This window comes from Ahaetulla prasina, chromosome 7 (genome assembly GCF_028640845.1).
Source record: "Ahaetulla prasina isolate Xishuangbanna chromosome 7, ASM2864084v1, whole genome shotgun sequence".
In the NCBI taxonomy this organism is placed as follows: domain Eukaryota; kingdom Metazoa; phylum Chordata; class Lepidosauria; order Squamata; family Colubridae; genus Ahaetulla; species Ahaetulla prasina.
The window spans coordinates 92,430,878-92,454,487 of record NC_080545.1 but is presented as its reverse complement, the minus strand read 5'-3'; the positions used below and the strand labels follow the sequence as shown (position 1 = coordinate 92,454,487).

Sequence of the window (23,610 nt, the reverse complement as noted above, 5' to 3'; positions counted from 1 at the left end):
GTGGTGGGATCCTGCCGGTTTAACAACCGGCTCGGGGATCGTGCGCTTCGCAGGTGCGTGCGCAGTTTTACAAAAACTTACCTTCTACGTTACTGCTGGGGGAGTAACACAGCTGAAGTGCGGCAATCCACTCTGCTGCGCGCATCAGCTGAGAAGATATAGGTCAGTAAAGTGCACGCGGGGGGCAGGTGAACCCACCTGATTGTCGGAGCAAATCGGTTCACTCCCAGCTGACTGTTGGAGCTACCGGTTCTCCTGAACCGGACCGAACCGGTAGAATCCCACCCCTGCCTATACTGTTCCAGGCAAGTGGCTGTCCAGACTCTTCTTAAAAACCTCCAGTGATGGAGCATCCGCAACTTTTGAAGGTAAGCATTTCCTCGGATTAATTGCTTTATTTGCCCAAATCCCCAAACTCAACTTCTATATCACATCCTGCTTCAGCCAGGGGTTGGACTAGAACAGGGCTCTCTGTCGTGTCCCACTCCTCCGCTGACGGCCGGGTCAGGGAAATCCGAATCAGGCGTGCCTCCGCAGCTCTGCCAAAGTCCTAGCAAAGTCCTCAGGGCAGGCAGGAGACCAGATCTTCAGCAAGATATGTTTAGACTTTGCCTGACTCAGAGAATGCCAGAAAGCAGATCCTTTATATAGGCCATGGGGTGTGGCTCCATGACTCAGCACTTATCCAGGCCTGCCCCTCCCTTCCTTCTGTTGCCTCCGTCTATCAAGTCTTCTGACGTGAGGGTCACTCCAGTCTGCAGCTGTTGGCAATTGACCTCCCTCAGGCTCACATGCTGTGGAGGAGGGGGAGGGGTCTAGTTGCTCTGTTTGCCTGGGCATGGAGCCAGAGCTGGGGGCTGGAGATACTTCCTCCTCTTCAGCCTGTCTGGGCATGGAGCCAGGGCTGGGGCCGGGAGGCATACTAGGACATTCCTCCGTGTTCGGAAGCAGATAAGAAGGCCCCGGCTGTGGTGAGATCGGACGAGACACAACACTCTCCAACCTTGGCAACTTTAAGACTTGTGGACTTCAACTCCCAGAATTCCTCAGCCAGCAAAGCAAAGGTCTGGGAGTTGAAGTCCACAAGTCTTAAAGTTGCCAAGGTTGGAGAGACCTGGACTAGAAGACTTCCAATGTCCCTTCCAATTCTTATAATAATAACAGAATTGGAAGGGACCTTGGAGGTCTTCTAGTCCAACCCCCTTATTCTGTTATTATCTGCTAAGATCTCAACATGTCCAGTGCAGCTTCTGGCATCAAAAATTAATCATCCTGCAGTTCACGATTTGCACTAAAATGTCCATTTCTGTGCTCCGAGTGCAAATGACTGTCTCAACAACCCCCCCCCCCAAAAAAAAACCCTCCACCTATTGTAACACCCTAATGAGAAGCGTCTGTTGCATTTACAGAAAACACTGGATTAGTATCATGACAATGTCCATGAGGAATCATGTGAATGGTACATTTCTAGGCCCTGTTGCACAAAATTGAGCAAGCTCACACCGGGGTTTATCCGTGCCAGAATTTTCTGGAAAGCTTTCCATTTTTTTAAGCACTCGGAGCTGTAAGCGACAGCATTTAAAAAGCACACCTAGAAAAGGATCTGATGCATTCATTGCAGGACCGGATCTGGGGAAATCTCTGTTCTACCAGATTCCTGGTAGAGACAAAAAGAAGCTAATTTTCGGACCGACGAGAACTTACCGAATCGAACCACTGAACAAGATCGGATCCTGGAGGATTATAGAGAGCCTGGAACGCAGCAGGTCGAGAGGCAGCTTTGTAATGTCAATCCCATCAATGATAATCCTTCCTGTGTGAAAATCATTTGGAGCAAAACAAAAGAGTTGGAGCTACCAAACAAGCAGAATGCACAGAAACATCCAGAAACACGGGTGTGAGCCTGGAAGAAGTCACTTGAAAGGCTCAAGGGGACCGTCAGAAATCAAAACATCCCCATAAGAATAGAAATTGCAAAATGTGCAATTAAATAACGGCACGGTATTTGAATCCTTTGGAAACAACTTCCCCCCAAATGCCACGGCTTCGTCTGTGCCCTAGGAGCTGCAGTGGATGCTACTGTGAAGACTATAATGATGTCCATTGGAATCCCACTCGTTGACAATCAGTGAAGGAAGGAAGGAAGGAGAGAGAAGAGAAGGAAGGAAGGAGAGAGAAGAAAAGAGAAGAGAGGAGAGGAAAGGAAAGGAGTGAAGAGAAAGAAAGAAAGGAAGGAATGGAAGAAGGAAAGAAAGAAGGAAGAAAGAAAGAAAGAAAGAAGATGGAAGAGAGGAAGGGAGGAGGGTGGGAGGGAGGAAGGAAGGAGATGGAAGGAAGGGAGGGAGGGAGGGAGGGTGGAGATGGAAGGGAGGAAGGAAGGAAGGAAGGAAGGAAGGAAGGAAGGAAGGAAGAAAGGAAGGAAGGAAGGAAGGAAGGAGATGGAAGGAAGGATATAGAAGAGAAGGGAAAAGTGATGGAAGAAAGGAAAGAGGGAGGGAGGGAGGGAGGGAGGGAGGGAGGAAGGAAGGAAGGAAGGAAGGAAGGAAGGAAGGACAAAATATGTGACCAAGATATGTGACCTGTGGGTTATCAAGAGATGGCAAAAATAGCTTTTATTGCTCAGACCATGACAAGATCTGGGTAATTTTGGGTTTTTCCTCCCCCCTCCCTCCCACCCTTTGTCTTTTAGTCTTTTCTAGTATAACTCAGCCCAGCCAAAAAATGCAAGAAATGAAGGGATGGTAGCTGTTAAGTTCGGGAAGTAACGAGGCTGGAGACCAGGGTAGTGACAACAGCTCTTTAATATAGGGTGAACCCAGCAACAGGCTGGGGGAAAAACCTCTCCTTTTATACAGTTCTGCTGGAGGCTTCGTCCAATCAGCAACGTGCTGATTTCCCGCTCAAATATTTAAAGGCACAACTGTTAATACATAACACTCCTCCCCTCCCAGAAAACACTTGGTCTTATTTACATATTTATTTACATGTTATTTTTCGACGTAGTCACGCAAATAACCTGGGCGTCTCCTAGTTCTTTCTGACCTGCGCGGTTCAGTTCTGGGTGGTGTTTTGAGCTGGTCGGAGGGGCTGTTTTCTCCTCCCAGCTCTTTCTCTGGGCCATCGGGCTCTGGATTATTGGCCGACTCTTTTCTTGGCCATCCGGCCTTGGATTAATTTGGAATTTTCCTGCTGCTTCCTCGGGACCTGATGGCGTCGCTGGAACTCTGGGACCTCAGCTAAGTCTTGCGCCTCCCCCGGGTCATTGTCAGCTGTGGATTCAAAGTGGTATTGGTCATTACCTGTCTCTGTTGGTTTGGTTTGGTCAGTTATTCGTTTCCTTAACTGATCTATGTGGCGCCACACTCGGTTGTCTGGTAGCTCTACCACGTCGATTTTGGCCTGTTACTTTTGTTACTTGTCCTGCGACCAACTCGGGCCGTCCCCATAGTTTCGGCCCACACCCGGTCGCCTATGCTCATTTCCTTGTTTTTCTAGCTCCCCTTGTAACCCTCGGGTGTGTAATGGGGTTCAAGCGTCAAGTGGGCACCGGAGTTTCCGTCCCATTAGCAATTCGGCTGGGCTTTTCCAGTGGCTGTGCTTGGGGTTCTGTGCTGGGCAGCTAGGAAAAAGTCTATTTTGTTTGCCAGTCACCTGGCTTGAGCCTGGACAATGCCTCCTTAGCGCTCGGACGGAACGCTCTGCAAAACCATTCGGCGCAGGGTGGAAAGGGCAGAGGGCATGTCGGATGCCTTCCTCTGCCAGGTATTCTTCAACTGGGCTGCCGTGGTGGGGCCCATTGTCGGACACCAGAGTGTCCGGCAACCCGTGAGTTGCGAATAGGTGGCGCAGGGTTGCGATTACTGCTTGACTGTGGTGGACTTCATGAGTATGATCTCAACCATTTGGAAAATGCGTCCACCACCACTAGGAACGTTTGGCGTGAAAGGGCCAGCAAAATCAATGTGGATTCTTGACCAAGGCCCTTGGGGCTTTTCCCATTCTCTGACTGGGGCTGTTGGGGTAGAGGTCTGGACTCTTGGCAAGCTTGGCATTTCCCTACCCTCTCAGCAATCTCTGCGTCCATGAGTGGCCACCATACATAGCTTCTAGCTAACCCTTCATCCTTGATGCCTGGGTGACCCTCGTGGAGGAGGTCCAATACCTTTCCCTTAATTTAACAGGAATTATTACACGATCTTTTAGAGGCAAAAAATGCTTTTAAAAGAAAACAAAAGCTGTAGAAAAATGCTTTTAAAAGACTGATGATCCCAGCTGAGTTGCCTGATCGTCAGAGGCTTTTGTTTTTAATGCTTTTAAAAGTAAAAAAAGTTGGCCATGCCCACCCAGTCACATTACCCCCACCACCACCAAGCCACACCCACAGAACCGGTAATAACAAATTTTACATTTCACCACTGGCTACATGGCATCAAGGAGAAGAATCTTTCCACTGTGGTCCCATCCTATGGAACACTCAAACGCCGCGGTGAGAACTGCTCAAATCCTTTTGGTCTTCTGGAAGGATATTAAAACCTGGCTTTGCCGGTTGGCTTGCCCTCTCCCGAGGGGAATTCACTGCTGGAGGTGGTTGATGGGGTACAAGACCCTCATCCTTGTGCTGTCAATCACCAGAGAGGCAAGAGCGACTGCAACTCTTTTCCATGGGTACCCGCTTGGTTGTTGTGTGCTCATCAGTTGAACAGGTCAACAGATCTAATTAGCGCTAGAAGTTTTTTTGTGATATACACACCCAGTCCACCAGGCAAGACTTTGACCATGTTCTTCAACTGGGCAATCTCCAAGGCTTCCCAAAGGGTATCATCCGTGCATTTGCACTCTGGATCCAGATTAAAACTATGGAGGAAACAAAACAAAACAAAACAAACGACATTGCTCAGTAGGTATGACTTGTGAACTAGAAATCAAGCCTTTGGTGGCTCAGACTGGTAAGACAGTCTGTTATTAACACAGCTGCTTGCAATTACTGCAGGGTCAAGTCCCACCAGGCCCAAGGTTGACTCAGCCTTCCATCCTTTATAAGGTAGGTAAAATGAGAACCCAGATTGTTGGGGGGCAATAAGTTGACTTTGTATATAATATACAAATGGATCGAAGACAATTGCTTAACATAGTGTGCCGCTGAGTCTTCGGAGAAGGCAAGATATAAATGCAAATAATAAAAAATTAGCGCCTCAATTTTCTAGATCAGTGGTTTTTTTTAATTTACATTTATATCCCGCCCTTCTCCGAAGACTCAGGGCGAACAGTGTGTGGCGAACCTATGGCACGCATGCTGGAAGCATCATGCGAAACCATCCCACGATGGATGCACGGCCCCACCAGCTCCTCTTCCACGTTCATGTGCTCAAATGCGCGCCTGTCAGCTGGCTGTCACGCGCGCAGACGGGAGTGACGGACCCTGGAAGGGCGCCGTTCCAGCACACGTGTGCAGGCCAACACCCGACCTTCCGGGTTGACATCACGCGCATGCGTGATGGCCAGCTGTTCGTCGGGCGTGCTTCCATGCCAGTATCCGGGTGTTTGGGTGCCGGCTCGCGCATGCGCGATGGAACGCCATTCTTCCGGGTATCGCCACTTCCGTGTATGTGAAGGCCAGTGGGACCGTGCATACCTCGCAGGATGTTTTTGCGTGCTACTTCCGGTATGCAGGCCGGCACATGAGAATGCCAAAGTTTCGCCGACACTGTTCTAGATAAAGCCACTAATTCAATTCATTCATATATATATATATATATATGTATGTATATATATATATGTTTCGTAAGTGTCTTAGCGACGTTTCGACAAAGTCTCATTCGTCATCTTCAGGCTTCAGCTTGCTCCCAGAAGCACAAGCTGAAGCCTGAAGATGACGAATGAGACTTCAACGCCGCCAAGACACTTCCAATTTTACGTGAGAGAAAACCCGAATAACCAAAGACCTACATATATATATGTGTGTGTGTGTGTGTGTGTGTGTGTGAAGTGCGGACCAGTAAGGAAGGTAAGTAGATTTCACCCTGGTGCAAACCATCTCTGAAGCTTCCATTTTCAGAAATAAAGGAAATCAGAATAACAGAGTCAGAAGGGACACTGGAGGTCTTCTAGTCCAACCCCTGCTCAAACAGGAGACCCTATACGGCGTTAGCGAACCTTTATGCGTTTATGCGTGCGCCCAAGGCCGGAAATGGCAAGCAAAACTGTCCCGAGATAAATGCACGGCCTCGCCGGCTCCCATTGCGTTCAGGTCAAATGCACACCGCCAGCTGGCTGTCGTGCATGCGGTGCTGGCGACCCGAAGTGTGGCGGTCCATCGCGCATGCGTGTTGGCGACCCTCCGCACGCGTGCCACCTCAAACATGGGTGATGGCGAACCTCCAGCACGCATGCAACCTCGCACAGCGGTCTGCCGCACCACGCGCCGCATCGCCGCCAGCTGACCAGCACGCATTTGATCACAGGAACGCGATGAGGAGCCAGCGAGGCGCATGTCTTGGGACGGTTTTGTGCCGCTTCGCACGCTGCGTGCCATAGTTTCGCCAACGCTGCCTTATACCCAGTGGTGGGATCCTGCCGGTTTAACAACCGGCTCGGGGATCGTGCGCTTCGCAGGTGCGTGCGCAGTTTTACAAAAACTTACCTTCTACGTTACTGCTGGGGGAGTAACACAGCTGAAGTGCGGCAATCCACTCTGCTGCGCGCATCAGCTGAGAAGATATAGGTCAGTAAAGTGCACGCGGGGGGCAGGTGAACCCACCTGATTGTCGGAGCAAATCGGTTCACTCCCAGCTGACTGTTGGAGCTACCGGTTCTCCTGAACCGGACCGAACCGGTAGAATCCCACCCCTGCCTATACTGTTCCAGGCAAGTGGCTGTCCAGACTCTTCTTAAAAACCTCCAGTGATGGAGCATCCGCAACTTTTGAAGGTAAGCATTTCCTCGGATTAATTGCTTTATTTGCCCAAATCCCCAAACTCAACTTCTATATCACATCCTGCTTCAGCCAGGGGTTGGACTAGAACAGGGCTCTCTGTCGTGTCCCACTCCTCCGCTGACGGCCGGGTCAGGGAAATCCGAATCAGGCGTGCCTCCGCAGCTCTGCCAAAGTCCTAGCAAAGTCCTCAGGGCAGGCAGGAGACCAGATCTTCAGCAAGATATGTTTAGACTTTGCCTGACTCAGAGAATGCCAGAAAGCAGATCCTTTATATAGGCCATGGGGTGTGGCTCCATGACTCAGCACTTATCCAGGCCTGCCCCTCCCTTCCTTCTGTTGCCTCCGTCTATCAAGTCTTCTGACGTGAGGGTCACTCCAGTCTGCAGCTGTTGGCAATTGACCTCCCTCAGGCTCACATGCTGTGGAGGAGGGGGAGGGGTCTAGTTGCTCTGTTTGCCTGGGCATGGAGCCAGAGCTGGGGGCTGGAGATACTTCCTCCTCTTCAGCCTGTCTGGGCATGGAGCCAGGGCTGGGGCCGGGAGGCATACTAGGACATTCCTCCGTGTTTCGAAGCAGATAAGAAGGCCCCGGCTGTGGTGAGATCGGACGAGACACAACACTCTCCAACCTTGGCAAATTTAAGACTTGTGGACTTCAACTCCCAGAATTCCTCAGCCAGCAAAGCAAAGGTCTGGGAGTTGAAGTCCACAAGTCTTAAAGTTGCCAAGGTTGGAGAGACCTGGACTAGAAGACTTCCAATGTCCCTTCCAATTCTTATAATAATAACAGAATTGGAAGGGACCTTGGAGGTCTTCTAGTCCAACCCCCTTATTCTGTTATTATCTGCTAAGATCTCAACATGTCCAGTGCAGCTTCTGGCATCAAAAATTAATCATCCTGCAGTTCACGATTTGCACTAAAATGTCCATTTCTGTGCTCCGAGTGCAAATGACTGTCTCAACAACCCCCCCCCCCCAAAAAAACCCCTCCACCTATTGTAACACCCTAATGAGAAGCGTCTGTTGCATTTACAGAAAACACTGGATTAGTATCATGACAATGTCCATGAGGAATCATGTGAATGGTACATTTCTAGGCCCTGTTGCACAAAATTGAGCAAGCTCACACCGGGGTTTATCCGTGCCAGAATTTTCTGGAAAGCTTTCCATTTTTTTAAGCACTCGGAGCTGTAAGCGACAGCATTTAAAAAGCACACCTAGAAAAGGATCTGATGCATTCATTGCAGGACCGGATCTGGGGAAATCTCTGTTCTACCAGATTCCTGGTAGAGACAAAAGAAGCTAATTTTCGGACCGGCGAGAACTTACCGAATCGAACCACTGAACAAGATCGGATCCTGGAGGATTATAGAGAGCCTGGAACGCAGCAGGTCGAGAGGCAGCTTTGTAATGTCAATCCCATCAATGATAATCCTTCCTGTGTGAAAATCATTTGGAGCAAAACAAAAGAGTTGGAGCTACCAAACAAGCAGAATGCACAGAAACATCCAGAAACACGGTGTGAGCCTGGAAGAAGTCACTTGAAAGGCTCAAGGGGACCGTCAGAAATCAAAACATCCCCATAAGAATAGAAATTGCAAAATGTGCAATTAAATAACGGCACGGTATTTGAATCCTTTGGAAACAACTTCCCCCCAAATGCCACGGCTTCGTCTGTGCCCTAGGAGCTGCAGTGGATGCTACTGTGAAGACTATAATGATGTCCATTGGAATCCCACTCGTTGACAATCAGTGAAGGAAGGAAGGAAGGAGAGAGAAGAGAAGGAAGGAAGGAGAGAGAAGAAAAGAGAAGAGAGGAGAGGAAAGGAAAGGAGTGAAGAGAAAGAAAGAAAGGAAGGAATGGAAGAAGGAAAGAAAGAAGGAAGAAAGAAAGAAAGAAAGAAGATGGAAGAGAGGAAGGGAGGAGGGTGGAGATGGAAGGAAGGAAGGAGATGGAAGGAAGGAGGAGGGAGGAGGGTGGAGATGGAAGGAAGGAAGGAAGGAAGGAAGGAAGGAAGGAAGGAAGGAAGGAAGGAAGGAAGGAAGGAAGGAGATGGAAGGAAGGATATAGAAGAGAAGGGAAAAGTGATGGAAGAAAGGAAAGAGGGAGGGAGGGAGGGAGGGAGGGAGGGAGGAAGGAAGGAAGGAAGGAAGGAAGGAAGGAAGGACAAAATATGTGACCAAGATATGTGACCTGTGGGTTATCAAGAGATGGCAAAAATAGCTTTTATTGCTCAGACCATGACAAGATCTGGGTAATTTTGGGTTTTTCCTCCCCCCTCCCTCCCACCCTTTGTCTTTTAGTCTTTTCTAGTATAACTCAGCCCAGCCAAAAAATGCAAGAAATGAAGGGATGGTAGCCCTTACCTGGGGAGCCACTAACACAGCAATTTGGAAGCTTCTCCTTTCGAACTACCACTTAATATCCTTTCACAAAGCACCAGTGGAGCTCAGTAGTATTTTGTGGCCTTTCTATGGTTCTCTAGCTTTCAGAAGGCCCAACCAGAAAAAAAACCGGGATGCCTGTCCAGAGGCAGAAAAACATGTTTTATATGCTCTGTCCAGAGCATATAAAACATTCGCTAGACCAATTCTTGAATACAGCTCGCCTGTCTGGAACCCATACCTCATTTCGGACATTAATACAATTGAACGCATCCAGAAATATTTTACAAGAAGAGTTCTCAACTCCTCTGAATACAACAAAATACCTTATGCCACCAGACTTGAAATCCTGGGTTTAGAAAATTTAGAACTCCGCCGCCTTCGACATGACCTGAGCTTAACTCATAGAATCATCTGTTACAATGTCCTTCCTGTTGAAGACTACTTCAGCTTCAGTCACAACAATACATGAGCACACAATAGATTTAAGCTCAATGTGAACCGCTCCAATCTTGATTGCAGAAAATATGACTTCAGAAACAGAGTTGTTAATGCCTGGAATGCACTACCAGACTCTGTGGTCTTTTCCCAAAATCCCCAAAGCTTTAACCAAAGACTATCTACTGTTGACCTCACCCCATTCCTAAGAGGTCTGTAAGGGGCGTGCATAAGAGCACCAGCGTGCCTACCGTTCCTGTCCTAATGTTCCCTTTGATTGTATCCAATTTCATATAGTTATTACATACTTATGCTTATATATATGCTTATATATCGTATAGTTGTTTCATACTTATGCTTATATATACTGTTGTGACAAATAAATAAATAAAAAAAATAAAAAACCAACGGAAGACATTCTCAAAGCCTCCCAATCTAAATTCTTCCTCAACATATAAAAAGAGATAACCAGACTGATCCAGCTGAGAATAAGAAATGGAAAGGGCCAAGACCTCCCCCGCTTTTCTCTGCCTTTCCTCTTTCATTTTTCCCTTTTCCCCGAAAGGCAATAATTTGAGAGCGTAGGGCATGATTAACGAACTACTAAAGGGATAATTTATGATGTGTTGAACCGTGAGAGAAGAGAAAGAGCGGCGGTTAATGCAATGCGGCTGATCCAAATCAGCCAGGCCATACAATTTCCATCCTTTGGTTTTTTTGTCTGTTTTACGCCTTCCTTTTCGGTGGTGGGCTGGGCATAGCGGTATCTTATTTTATTATTATTATTTATTATTTATTAAATTTTTATACCGCCCTTCTCCCGAAGGACTCAGGGCGGTGTACAGCCAACGATAAAACAACATATATACAATTAAAACAATATTTAAAACATAGCAGATTAAAGGCTGATAAATTAAAAATTTAGATATTAAAATTTTAAAATATTAATAAACCCCAAATTTAAAATTCAACAGTATCTGCATCTGCAGGCCACAAAAGGATCAGCAATAGTGTAGATCAGGGGTGTCAAACTCGATTTCACCGAGGGCTGCATCAGGGTTGTGTTTGACCTCAGGGGGCGGGGTGGGGTGGGGTGAGGGCAGTGGTGGGTTGCCCCCGGTTCGGACCAGTTCGTAAGAACAGGTAGTCAAAGCAGCGGGAGGCTCCGTCCACTGATCCAAACATCATCAGGAAGCTTTCTGTGCATGCATGTGGCCCCGTTGCAAACTGGTAGTAAACAAAAGTAGAACCCACCCCTGGGTCAGGGCATGGCCAGCTCAATGTCACTCGTTGTTGGGGGCAACAGTGATGCCCAAGTGCTAAGGCAGGACTTCCCTCAGACCCTCCCTCACTCTCATTATAATCTCCTTCCTTCCTTCCTTCCTTCCTTCCTTCCTTCCTTCCTTCCTTCCTTCCTTCCTTCCTTCCTTCCTTCCTTCCTTCCTTCTCTTCTATTTGCTTCCCCCTTCCTTCTCCTTTCTTCTTCTTCCCCTCTTTCCTTATTTTTCCTTCCTTGCTTTCTTCCCATCTTCCCATCTTCCCTTCTTTATCTTTGTCTTTTCTCTTTCCCTTTCTCCTTTCCCGTCCCTTCTTGCATGCTCAAATGCAAAAGGGGAAAAATACAATTTTCCCCTTACAAATACAAGAGTCCAGAGATATTTCACCAGAAGAGTCCTCCACTCCTCTGCTCATAATAGAATCCCTTACTCCACCAGGCTTGAAATTCTGGGCTTAGACAACTTATAACTATGCCACCTTCGGTCTGACCTAAGCATAGTACATAAAATTATCTGGTACAACGTCTTAACGACTACATCAGCTTCAACCACAGTAATATACGAGCACACAATAGATAAAAACTTAAGGTAAACCGCTCCAAACTCAATTGCAGAAAATACGACTTCAGCAACAGAGGGGTCAATGCCTGGAATGCGCTACCTGATTCTGTGGTTTCATCCCAAAACCCCCAAAACTTTAACCTTAGACTGTCTACTGTTGACCTCACCCCATTCCTAAGAGGTCTGTAAGGGGGTGTGCATAAGCGCACCAACGTGCCTACCGTCCCTGTCCTAATGTTCCCTTTTATTTGTATCCATTTGATGTATTCATAATCATGTTTATATTTATGTTAGACATACTTGACTAAATAAATAAATAAACAAATTTCTCCTTTTGTTTTGTTTTTAGTTCATTTTTTATTGCCCTCTGCCAATGAAAATGGACGCCTGGGCCGCCCCCATACCCTGTTTTCGGCCCAGATGGACTCCTGCAGCCCCCTGCCAGTAAAAATAAAGCTTGGAGGGCCACGCGTATCCCTGTTCTGTCCCCCCTTCGCCTCCGTCCGAGTAATGGCTTAATTAGCTGGCACTATCAGCTCTGGCAGCAAACTAGCGAGCATCTGCCAAGTGACTCTGTTATCTCCCTTGATGCCGATGAGTCACCCAAGAACAAACAGTACTTCAGCTCTAGTTAAGCAGTTGATTTGCCTGCTACGAAGAGGCATAACAGCCCTCGCTGGTTTTATATCCTATGGGGTGTGGCTCCATGACTCAGCACTTCCTAGGCCTGCCCCACCCCTGCTTCTGTTGTTCCCGCCTCTCTTGTCTATGAAACCTAGGGTCCAACCAAGCCTGATTGCTATCAGCTGGGTCTGAAGGCATGGCCTGGGGGGTGGGGGAAAGAGTCAGGAGACAGAGGCCTCATTATCTCTTCCACTTGGCCTGCTTCTGGGTCCTGGAGCTGAGCCAGGGAAGCCGGTGCTCCCGAGGTAAGTCCTGACGGTCCTTCTCCCTCACTTTCCAAGTCATTTTCTGGCAGCAGGCCCGGCTCCAAGTCACTTTCTGGCAGGAAGCCCAGCTCGGGGGGCGCAGACACAACAATCCCCCACACTCTGTTTTCACTGGCAGAAGGCTGCATGTGGCCCTCCCAAGCTCCATTTTTACTGGCAAAGGCACCGCAGGTGGGTTCTTTGCTGTTGGTAATCCTGCACGCCAGATCTAAGCACCTAATTTAAGCATAAGGGGGGGGGAGCAGAGAATCATGGGTAAGGGGATGGTATTTCCCAAGGCAATGATTCTCAAGCTTGGTCACTTGAAGATAAGTGGACTTCAACTCCCAGAATTCCTCAGCCAGCATGGCTGGCTGGGGAATTCTGGGAGTTGAAGTCCACCCATCTTCAAGTGACCAAGCTTGAGGAAACACCATTTTAGAGCAGTGATGGCTAAACTTTGTGCCATCATGTGCCAGGAGGGGGGGGTGGGGGTGGGGTCGCGCCTGCACGTGCCCACACCCATAATTCTATGCTCCCCGCCCCCGTGCATGTGCGTGCAAACCCCCCCACTCCTTGCACACGATGGCCCGGTAGGCCCGTTTTTCTCTCTCACCTGGCTCCAGAGGCTTTCTAGGAGTCTGGGGTGTGTGTGTGAAAACAGCCTTCCCCACCCACCTGGAGGTCCTCCGGATGCCAGAAATGGCCCATTTTGACAATTTCTGTTGGAACGCTTGCATGTTGAGCTAGTCCAGGGGTCTGCAAACTTGGCTCTTTTAAGACTGGTGGACTTCAACTCCAGAGTTCCTCAGCCAGCTCTGGGAGTTGAAGTCCACAAGTCTTAAAAGAGCCAAGTTTGCAGACCCCTGAGCCAGTCCACTGGGAACTCCAAATGGGGTATTTTGAAATGACAGCAAATTCAAAATGTCACACACATCCCGAACGGCCCCTGATTCAGAGCACTTACCATCAAATATGTCTACCATCCTGAAGAAAGCCAATGAAAGGGAGGATTTCCCACTGCCGGTGCGACCACAAATCCCAACCTGAAAGATAAGATTTATTGTGGCTTACCAATAGTTATTGTTTAATTGCGTTGTAAATGTTGTACCTTGATGAAGGTATCTTTTCTTTTATGTACACTGAGAGCATATGCACCAAGACAAATTCCTTGTGAGTCCAATCACACTTGGCCAATAAAAAATTCTATTCTATTCTATTCTATTCTATTCTATTCTATTCTATTCTATTCTATTCTATTCTATTCTATTCTATTCTAATGATAATTAAAAAGAAGATCTCTTCTTTGCAATGGGAGGTACAGGAAGTTAGCACCCATCCCCAGCCTAGAAGAATGAAATATTTTGAGAAAGATTAAAAGGCAGAATATTATATTTCCCTGGATGAGAAATGGAGAAACATGCTATTGGAAAGCAGCCCCCACCTTCCTTAATAGCCCACAGCAGATGTCAGCAGTTAAGAGTTAAAGAGATAGCTAGCTCTATTCATAGGCAAAAATTCCCTGCAGCAAGGTCTGAACAAAGGTGTCAGCTGAGGATTAGCCCTCAGCCGCAATCGGAATTGCCCAACAAGCCCCTTCATTGCCTCAGCCAAACTTCAGCCAAGCTTAGCTCAGACAAACTCCTAGGATTTGTACATGGCGCCATGGAAGTCTGACAACAGCCAATAGAATACATGTTCTTGCACAGGAACAGAAAGCTCAAGTTCAAACCCCAAGAGAAGGTATAAAAACCCCTCATTCTCAACTCCATCTGATCAACTGCATGTGTTTGGTGGTTCTGCTTCACCATTTCCAATCAGCCTCCATGTTTCCAGTGTCTTTCTCCCGGCTTGGGACTGATCAGATGGACATTTCTTTCAACAGAGCAGTCGTGAAATCCAGCAGGTTCTGACAGGTTCTGGAGAACCCGTAGCGGAAATTTTGAGTAGTTCGGAGAACCGGCAAATACCATCTCTGGCTGGCCCCCGAGTGGGGTGGGATTGGAGATTTTGCAATATCCTTTCCCCAGGAGTGGGGAGGGAATGTGCATTTTGCAGTATCCTTCCCCTGGAGTGGGGAGGGAATGGAGATTTTGCAGTATCCTTCCCCTGCCACGCCCACCAAGCCACGGCCATTGAACCGGTAGTAAAAAAAAATTGGATTTCACCACTGCAACAGAGGTAACTTAAAACAAATATTAAGACTTCCCTTATCCAAAATTTCATTTCTCTCTCTCTCTCTCTCTCTTTCTGCAAAATGGAACATGAAAATAGAGATTATGGATAGTCCTCAACCACAACTGGGTCCAGAACAAGGCAACTGTTGAACGAATCACACCCAATTTTAAAACCTCTTTTTTGCCATGGTTGTTGCAGTTGTTAAGCAAACCCAGCTTTCCCCATTGACTTTGCTTGGTTGGAAGCCAGCTCAGAAGGTTGCAAATGGTGAACACATGATTGCAAGATGCTGCAACCATCATAAATACACACCGGTTGCCAAGTACTCAAAATCTGGTCAAGTGACCATGGGACTGCTGCGACAGTTGTAAGTGTGGGGGACAGGTCATAAGTCACTTTTTTTCTGTGCCGTTGTAACTTCAAGCACTCGCTAAGTGAACGGATGTAAGTTGAGGACAACCTATCATCGGATATTCCTTTGTCGACTTACAAATTCTAGATATGGATAAATAACTAGAGTCTGTCCCAGGGGTGAAATCTACTTACCTTCCTTACCGGCTCGGAAGGGCACGCGCTGTGCGTGCGTATCACATACATGCACAGACCTTCTGTGCATGCGCAGAAGGTAAAAAACACATTACTTCCTGGTTAAAACCAGGAAGTAATGACACCTGGGCGGGTAGGCGGAGCTTTGCTCCGCCATCACTACCGGATCGCCGAACTACCGGCCATAATCACTACCGGATCTTGCGATCCGGTCCGATCTGGGAGCATTTCACCTCTGGTCCACTTGTTGCTAAAGTTTCTGTGAGCAAGATAGTTTAGCTTCTTTTTGATACCAAATCATCTTCAACAATGGAGAGCCTTCATTTCCTTCCTCTTCTTCTTCTTCTTCTTCTTTTGTTTTTGCCAGAAATCCCGTGAAAAAGTATAAAATGATTGTAAGATTGCGGAACCTTTTGGCCTGGCTTGATATATGCTTTCACGTGCTTGAGAACTGGCTTCAGGTTATTCTCGTAGCGGACGCAGAGGTTTTCGATCTTGATTTCTCCTTCTTGCGGCCAGTCTTTGGGTACTTGAGAAATATCTGAGGGAAAGATCAAAGCAGAAGCGTCCTGATTTGTACGATACATTCCTTCCCATCTTTGTCCATTTTAAACTAAATTGAACGTTACTATTTATTGTTTTAAGATTTTAATGTTTTATTGATTGTCAGCCACCTAGAGTCATCTTCAGCTGAAATGAACGATATATAAGTTTAAATAAATAAATACAAAGGGAATGGAATGGAATGGAATAGAATAGAATAGATTAGAAAAGAAAAGAAAATATGGAATGGAATGGAATAGAATAGAATAGAAAATATGGAATGGAATGGAATGGAATAGAATAGAATGGAATAGAATAGAATAGAATAGAATAGAATAGAATAGAATAGAATAGAATAGAAAATATGGAATGGAATAGAATAGAAAATATGGAATAGAATAGAATAGAATAGAATAGAATAGAATAGAATAGAATAGAATAGAATAGAATAGAATAGAAATAAAACAATAAGAATGGAATGGAATGGAATAATAACAGAGTCGGAAGGTACCTTGGAGGTCTTCTAGTCCAACCCTCCATTCAGGCAGGAAACCCTATACGATTTCAGACAAATTACTATGCAAGAGAAAGTTTTCTTATGCTGTGATGGGAGAGCCAGTTTGGTCTAGTGGTTAAGGCAGCAGGTTAGAAAGTGGGGAGATTGTGAGTTCAGGTCTTGCCCTGAAAGCTAGCTGGATGACTTTGGGCCAATCACCAGAAAACTGTGAGTTCTAATCCCGCCTTAAACATGACAGCTGGCTGGGTGATTTTAAGCCAGTCATTTATTTTTTTTCCTGGTTTACATCAGTTACGAGGAACATGGACCAAACAGAGCAACATCTGGAATGACAACATTCCCAGCTTGTTTTGGAAGATGGCAATTTGTCACGAAGAGCAGTAGCCAAGCAAGATTTATTTACTTTCGACAAGTTGGCTTGCTTGGAGGTCAAATCTCAAGGCAGGTTACTTGCAACTGTGTGAATGCGAAGTAAACAAATCAGGCTGCTTGTAGCATGACTCAAGTCTGACCCTCAGACCTCTTCATGGCTGAATGGGGTTTTATTATTGTTTTAGCATAATTTTAATTGATATCGGCCTAATAGAATTAGATTTTTATACTGTATTTTAAATCTGTTTATGTATTATGTTTTATTGGCTGTAAACCGCCCCAGTCTTTCGGGAGAAGGGTGGTATAGAAATTCAATAAATGAAATTCAATAAATGAAATGAAATGACCAAGGAGACCAGATCATGCTTCCCTTTTATTCCATAGCTGGCAAATGAAGTCCAATGAACTGGTTGTTCCGCAGCCCAAAAAAAGAAAAAAAGAAAAAAAATGGTAGGGGAGGATTAGATTGTAATTGCTCTTTAATATTGTTGAGGCTGCCTGACTCCACAGTGACTTTCAGTTTGAAAAGAAGTAAAAAAGAAAACAAGACTGACTTTGTAACATAAAAAGAAGAAAAGAACTCAACTATCATCCAGACCCCGGACCAGGAGAACAACCGGGTATTTAATAATTTACAGAAGAAAACCAGTAAGGTGGGAACAATATGGATCTGCAAGGGCAGGCTTTTCAAACTTGGCAACTTTAAGACTTGTGGATTTCAACTCCCAGAATTCTCCAGCCAGCATGGGGTCTCAGAGGTTGCCACAAAGAAGAGGGAGTCAAACTATTCTCCAAAGCACCTGAGGGTAGAACAAGAAGCAATGGGTGGAAACTAATCTAGGAGAGAAGCAACTTAGAACTAAGGAGAAATTTCCTGACAGTTAGAACAATTAATCAGTGGAACAACTTGCCTGCAGAAGTTGTGAATGCTCCAACACTGGAAATTTTTAAGAAAATGTTGGATAGCCATTTGTCTGAAATGGTGTAGGGTTTCCTGCCTGGGCAGGGGGTTGGACTAGAAGACCTCCAAGGTCCCTTCCAACTCTGTTATTATTATTAAGTCTTAAAGTTGCCAGGTTTGGAGACCAAGGAGAGGCCATTCCAGTGGCCAGGAACAATCACAAAGGAGGCACCCTTTCCTGGATCCCACAATATGACATTGCTTAATCCACAGGATCTGGAATGTGTCCATTCTAGGTGACCTTACTGAAAACAAATGGAGACAAGTAGTTTTTTAAGGAGGCAAGATTTTTGCCGTGATGTGTTTGCTATGATGGGCTGGAAACGTCGAAATGATCCCTCATTTGTGACTAGGACAGACCATCTGCGTTAAATAGAATAATGGACAGTTGGAAGGGACCTTGGAGGTCTTCCAGTCCAACCCCGTGGTCAAAACAGGAGACCCTATACTATAGCATCCCAGACAAATGGCTGCCTAAATTACTCTTAAAAAGCTCCAGTGTTGGAGCATCCATCTGTGTTGTTTCTCTGTGTCATACGCATAATTTTGTATTCATTCATTCAGTCATTCTGCCATGGTTATGCAGTGCATATTGGAGATGGTGACCCTTTGAGAGCTATATGCAATGAAATTTCATTTTAACGTATTCCGATTAGTTTATGTTCAAAATGACAATAAATTTGTTCTGTTCTGTTCTGTTCTGTTCTGTTCTGTTCTGTTCTGTTCTATTCCATTCCATTCCATTCCATTCTCCATTCCATATATTCTATTCTATTCTATTCTATTCTATTCTATTCTATTCTATTCTATTCTATTCTATTCTATTCCATTCCATAGTTTCATTTCTGTTTCTATTCTATTCTATTCTATTCTATTCTATTCTATTCTATTCTATTCTATTCTATTCCATTCCATTCCATTCCATTCCATATTTTCTATTCTATTCATTCTATTCTATTCCATTCCATTCCATTCCATTCCATTCCATTCCATTCCATTCCATAGTTTCATTTCTGTTTCTATTCTATTCTATTCTATTCCATTCCATTCCATTCCATTCCATTCCATTCCATTCCATTCCATTCCATATTTTCTATTCTATTCTATTCTATTCTATTCTATTCTATTCTATTCTATTCTATTCTATTCTATTCTATTCTACTCTACTCTACTCTATACTCTATCCACAACTTCTGGAGGCAAGTTGTTCCAATTAATTGTTCTAACTGTCAGAAAATTTATCCTTCGTTCTAGGAGAGACCATCTGTATTATGGTCTGAATTTAATCTAAATTTAATAGCTGGGACAATAAAATTGTACAATGGGCCAGAACACAGAGCTGCAATTGATGGGTTGGAGAGTGCTGACTCATGCAAGAGGCCATTAGCGCTACGATTGGTTGTTGAGGGCGTAAAGGGGGAATTTCCCTTTTTTCCCCACCTTTTTCTTCTATGTACCTCTGTATGCTGGCTGAGTTTTACCTCATGAAGATGTTCCCGTGCGCCTGACTACCTTGTCTGGTGTATGTGTATAAATGTTAAATACATTGAATAAAATTACAAGTTCGTGTCAGTATCTCTGACTTCATTTGGACACACTTGCTGCGCAATTCCCTGACAATGACTTCCCATCCATCGCTTCTTGTTCTGCCTTCAGGTGCTTTGGAGCACCTTGGGGTGACCCTTTCTTTCAAATATTGGAGGACTGCTCTCATATCATCAGTCATCAAACTGATTTGCTACCCTGTTTCCCTGAAAATAAGACCCAACCGGAAAATAAGTCCTAGCATGATTTTTCAGGATGCTCGTAATATAAGCCCTCCCCCAAAAATAAGCCTCAGTTAAGATCGTCAGCCAGATGGATGCATTTAGTACCGTATTTTCCCCAAAATAAGACCTAACTGAAAAATTAGAGGGCCTCTGTGGCTCAGACTGGTAAGACAGTCTGTTATTAACACAGCTGCCTGCAATTACTGCAGGTTCAAGTCCCACCAGGCCCAAGGTTGACTCAGCCTTCCATCCTTTATAAGGTCGGTAAAATGAGGACCCAGATTGTTGGGGGCAATAAGTTGACTTTGTATATAATATACAAATAGAATGAAGACTATTGCTAACATAGTGTAAGCCGCCCTGAGTCTTCGGAGAAGGGCGGGATATAAATGCAAATAAAAAAATAAATAAATAAGCCATAATGCGTCTTTTGGAGCAAAAAATTAATATAAGACCCAGTCTTATTTTGGGGGAAACACGGTACCTCTAAATATAAGTGACACATTTCACTAAAGACTCTACTCATAAAAGGAAAGCCTCAAAGGGACCTCTGATTTTGGGATACCCATCAATTTCAGCTAATAAGATGAATTTCATATATTTGGTCGGCAGATTCTACTGGGTTTTGCCCGTTAAAACAACATCGGTAACGCCGCACCTATGGTGCCTTCGTAATTCTCAGACTCCATGTTGAGAAAGCTGTTCACTTTCTTCACAGCCCCCATTTGCACTTCCATATCGGCCAGATTTCGCACCACCCAGTTCAGGTAGTTGGTGATCTATAAAGTAAAAGAAAAGAGAGGCAAAAATGAAAAGAGGGGCATTTGGCAAGGGACAGAATCTTGACGTGGTTGAAACCACGGGAATAAATAATATCTTTATCCATCAAGATATTATTCCTTTGGAAGAATGTGTACTGTAATCATTGTATGGTTGGGAAACCATCAACCAAGTTTGACCATCTATAATGCATCCTAGGAAGGGAAAGGAAGGGAAGGCGAAAGGAGGAAAGAAAGAGAAGAAGAGATGAAATCTTTCTTTCATTTCAAAAAGGGAAGAGAAGGGAATAGAAGGGAAGAAAGAGAAGAAGGAAGGAAAGAAAGAAAAAGGGATGAGAAGGAAAGGAAAGAAGGGAGGAAAGAAAAAGGGAAGAAAAGGGAAGGGAATGAGAAGGAACAAAAGGGGAGGGGAGATGAAGGGGAAGGATGGAGGGAGGGGAGAAAAGAAAGAGAAGAAGGGAAGGAATGGAAGAAAACTAAGAAGAAGAGAGGAAAGAAAAAGGAAAGGGAAAGGGAAAGGGAAAGGAAAAGGAAAAGGGAAAGGAAAGGAAAGGAAAGGAAATTGACAGTTAAGCTGCGAATCTGGAAAAGTTAAAACCTTGGTGACCGATCATTATTCAGTCTACTCTAGTCCTTGCATGCACTTTTGTCCTCCTGTCCTTGGGAGCATGGAGGGCCTGGGAATTTCAGTGACTTTATTATTATTATTATCATCATCCTCATTTTTTTCAATTGGCTCAAATAAACCTGAAGCTGTTCCAAGTTGTTCTGAAGTCTTTCAGCCCTGGCTGAAATCCAGGACTGCAAGATTGTTCCTTTCAGTATTGGGAACCTTGAGAAGCAACTGCATATCCAGAGGGCTTCGGGTGGGGGCTGTGACCCCGAGGAATTGGTTGTAAAGAAAATAACTCTGCTGTGTCAAAACTAAATGATCCTCAATCTTGCAAGGCTCTTATATGGTGTTTTTTTTTAAAGGTTTTTTTTTTATTTTTTTTCTATTTTATTACAAACGTATCAATGCATGAACAGTGAGGCACCTGGATGTCATACATTCTAATACAAATAAAGCTAGTAGAATTAATCATAGTTATTACATTCAATCAACATTATATATTTTTATTAATAATACACATTTAAATTAAATTGCAGTCTGTCAATATCCAATTATTCCTTGTTTTCTCGTTATTGCTTTTATTTTATTATATAAAAGTATGTACACTAATACGCCCCCTTCTCTTATTTCTATCTCTTATTCTAGCTTTTAATCATGTCACCCTTTATTAAAAAACATTTTCTTTCTATCCTACTTAACTGCTAGTCACGTCGCCTACCTAAAAAAAGCAAAGAAAGACAGAAAAAGAAAAGCAAAGTCAGAACAACAAAAAGGAGAAATCATCTATCCATCGTCTCTTTCCCGCTTCAATACTTTACTTGCTATGCTTTTTTTTTTTTTACTTGCCTCTCATATTCCTCTCTTGGATCTTTATCTCTACCTACATCTACTTCTGGCCTGTTCATTCTAGATATTTCTCCCACCTCTACTCTTATAGGTTTTGATGCTGGTTACACAATGGAACTTCCTGGCATAAAATACCAGGAAGTATTTTGTTTTCCCTCTACGTACCGTCAGCGCGTAGAGGAGACCCAGGCCTACGAGGCCAGAAGTGGATTTTTCAGAGATGGAGGCCACGGCTGCAGTGAGGACGATGAAGGCGCCCACATAATCCTGAAAGAAGAGAGAGACAGCGGCAAACAGTCGTTTCAATTTCTCAAACGTTGCTTGACATTCCATTGTCCATTCGAGAGGTAATGATGGTTTGGGGTTTGTATCTCCTTTAGTTTTTAAGAGGTTGGTGATTGGCAAAGCAATCTGAGCAAAGGAGGGGACGAATTGACGATAAAAGTTTGCAACCCCCAAAAAACTTTGTAGCTGTTTGCGTGTGCGTGGGGGGGGCCCATTCCAAGACAGCTTTCACTTTCTCTGGGTCCATTTCTAATCCATCTGCTGATATGCGGTACCCTAAGTAGTCTATTTTTGTTTGATGGAAATCACATTTGGATAGCTTGCAATAAAGTTCTGCAGACAATAACTTTTTGAGAACAGCTCTTACTAGTTTAATATGCTCTTCCATTGTTTCTGTATAGATAAGTATGTCGTCAAGAACCCCTTTAAACAAATGCTGATGGAGTATTTCATTTATCAGTTGCATGAAAACTGCGGGCGCCCCCTGCAGTCCAAAGAGAACTGTTTATACTGCGAAGCTAAGCTGAGCAAACATTAAAAGCCCCCATCAACCCTATGGATATTTTTCTTTGCATTGCTAGGTGCAGGTTGGCCTTCTTCCGAATGCAGATGCTGCCAAAAGGAGAAAGCACTACCAAACACATGGGAGCTTCCTTTCCCATATGGCAGTGTTGGCGAACCTTTTTAGCACCAAGTGCCAAAATGGGAGCGTGCGCATGGTGAAGCGCTAGAAACCGAAGAGCAGCTCCCTGGTGCGCATGCGTGGGAGCACCGGAAAGCGGAAGAGTAGCTCCCCAACACGCATGCATACGCCGGGGAGCTGAGCTTCTAGTTTCCGGTTTCCGGCATGTTCACCTGGACTTCCGGTTTCTGGTGCACATGCGTGGGTGAAAATCAGCTGACCGGCATGCGAGTGAGCTCTGCAAATCAGAAACTCAGCTTCCCAGACTACGCATGCGCACCAGGGAGCTGCTCTTCCAGTTTCCAGTGCTCCTGTGCACACGAAGACCAGCCGGCTGGCGTGCATGGACATGTGCATGCTGGAAGCCAGAAGAGCAATGAGTGACAGCTGGTGTGCCCAGAGAGATGGCTCTGCATGCCCCTTCCGGCACACGTGCCATAGGTTCGCCGTCACGGATATAGGACTTCCTCTCTGTAAAACAAGCACTTGATCTATGACTCCCCCCACCCCACCCTCTAGTAGATCTTCAGACTGGAGAGATTTTACAAGGCAGCCTTTTCCGGTCCATAATCCTCCAATGGGACTTGTAATCAAAACCATCTGGAAAGATCTTGTTTGGAGAGAGCAATTATAGCCCTTCATAATGCTGAGAAACCAGTTGTCTGAGATTCTTTCCATTGATTAATGGAAAGATCCATTGAATTGGCCCCATGGGTACAACCCCAAGAAGATTTTAGTTTGGGAGCTACCACCGCCACAGTAATAGACGTTGAGTCTTAATCATGATCTACGCAAGTACAGAAATACAGTTTTCAGACAAGGTGGTCAGGCAAATCTCCATAGGAAAGTAGAGATTCAACTTATACAATCCTAGCATGCGCATTTTTTTGTTCACAGAGAGTTATTCCAAATAATAATCTGTTTAGCGTATAGAATATAGAACAACAGAGTTGGGAGGGACCTTGGAAGTCTTCTAGTCCAACCCCCCTGCTTAGG

At 45.1% G+C, this 23,610-nt stretch overlaps 1 protein-coding gene across 1 annotated transcript in view; it reads right to left on the bottom strand.

Annotated features, from left to right (window-relative positions):
• ABCC9 (ATP binding cassette subfamily C member 9) overlaps window positions 1–23,610 on the bottom strand; it is a 145,730-nt gene that overhangs the window by 13,103 nt on the left and 109,017 nt on the right. The window contains exons 31-36 of the mRNA XM_058190933.1: window positions 21,813–21,914; window positions 20,068–20,188; window positions 15,658–15,788; window positions 13,491–13,569; window positions 8,263–8,371; window positions 4,751–4,854 (exon numbers count right to left, since the gene is read on the bottom strand). Coding sequence (XP_058046916.1) covers window positions 4,751–4,854; window positions 8,263–8,371; window positions 13,491–13,569; window positions 15,658–15,788; window positions 20,068–20,188; window positions 21,813–21,914 — 646 coding nt within the window. The remainder of the gene's footprint in view (window positions 1–4,750; window positions 4,855–8,262; window positions 8,372–13,490; window positions 13,570–15,657; window positions 15,789–20,067; window positions 20,189–21,812; window positions 21,915–23,610) is intronic.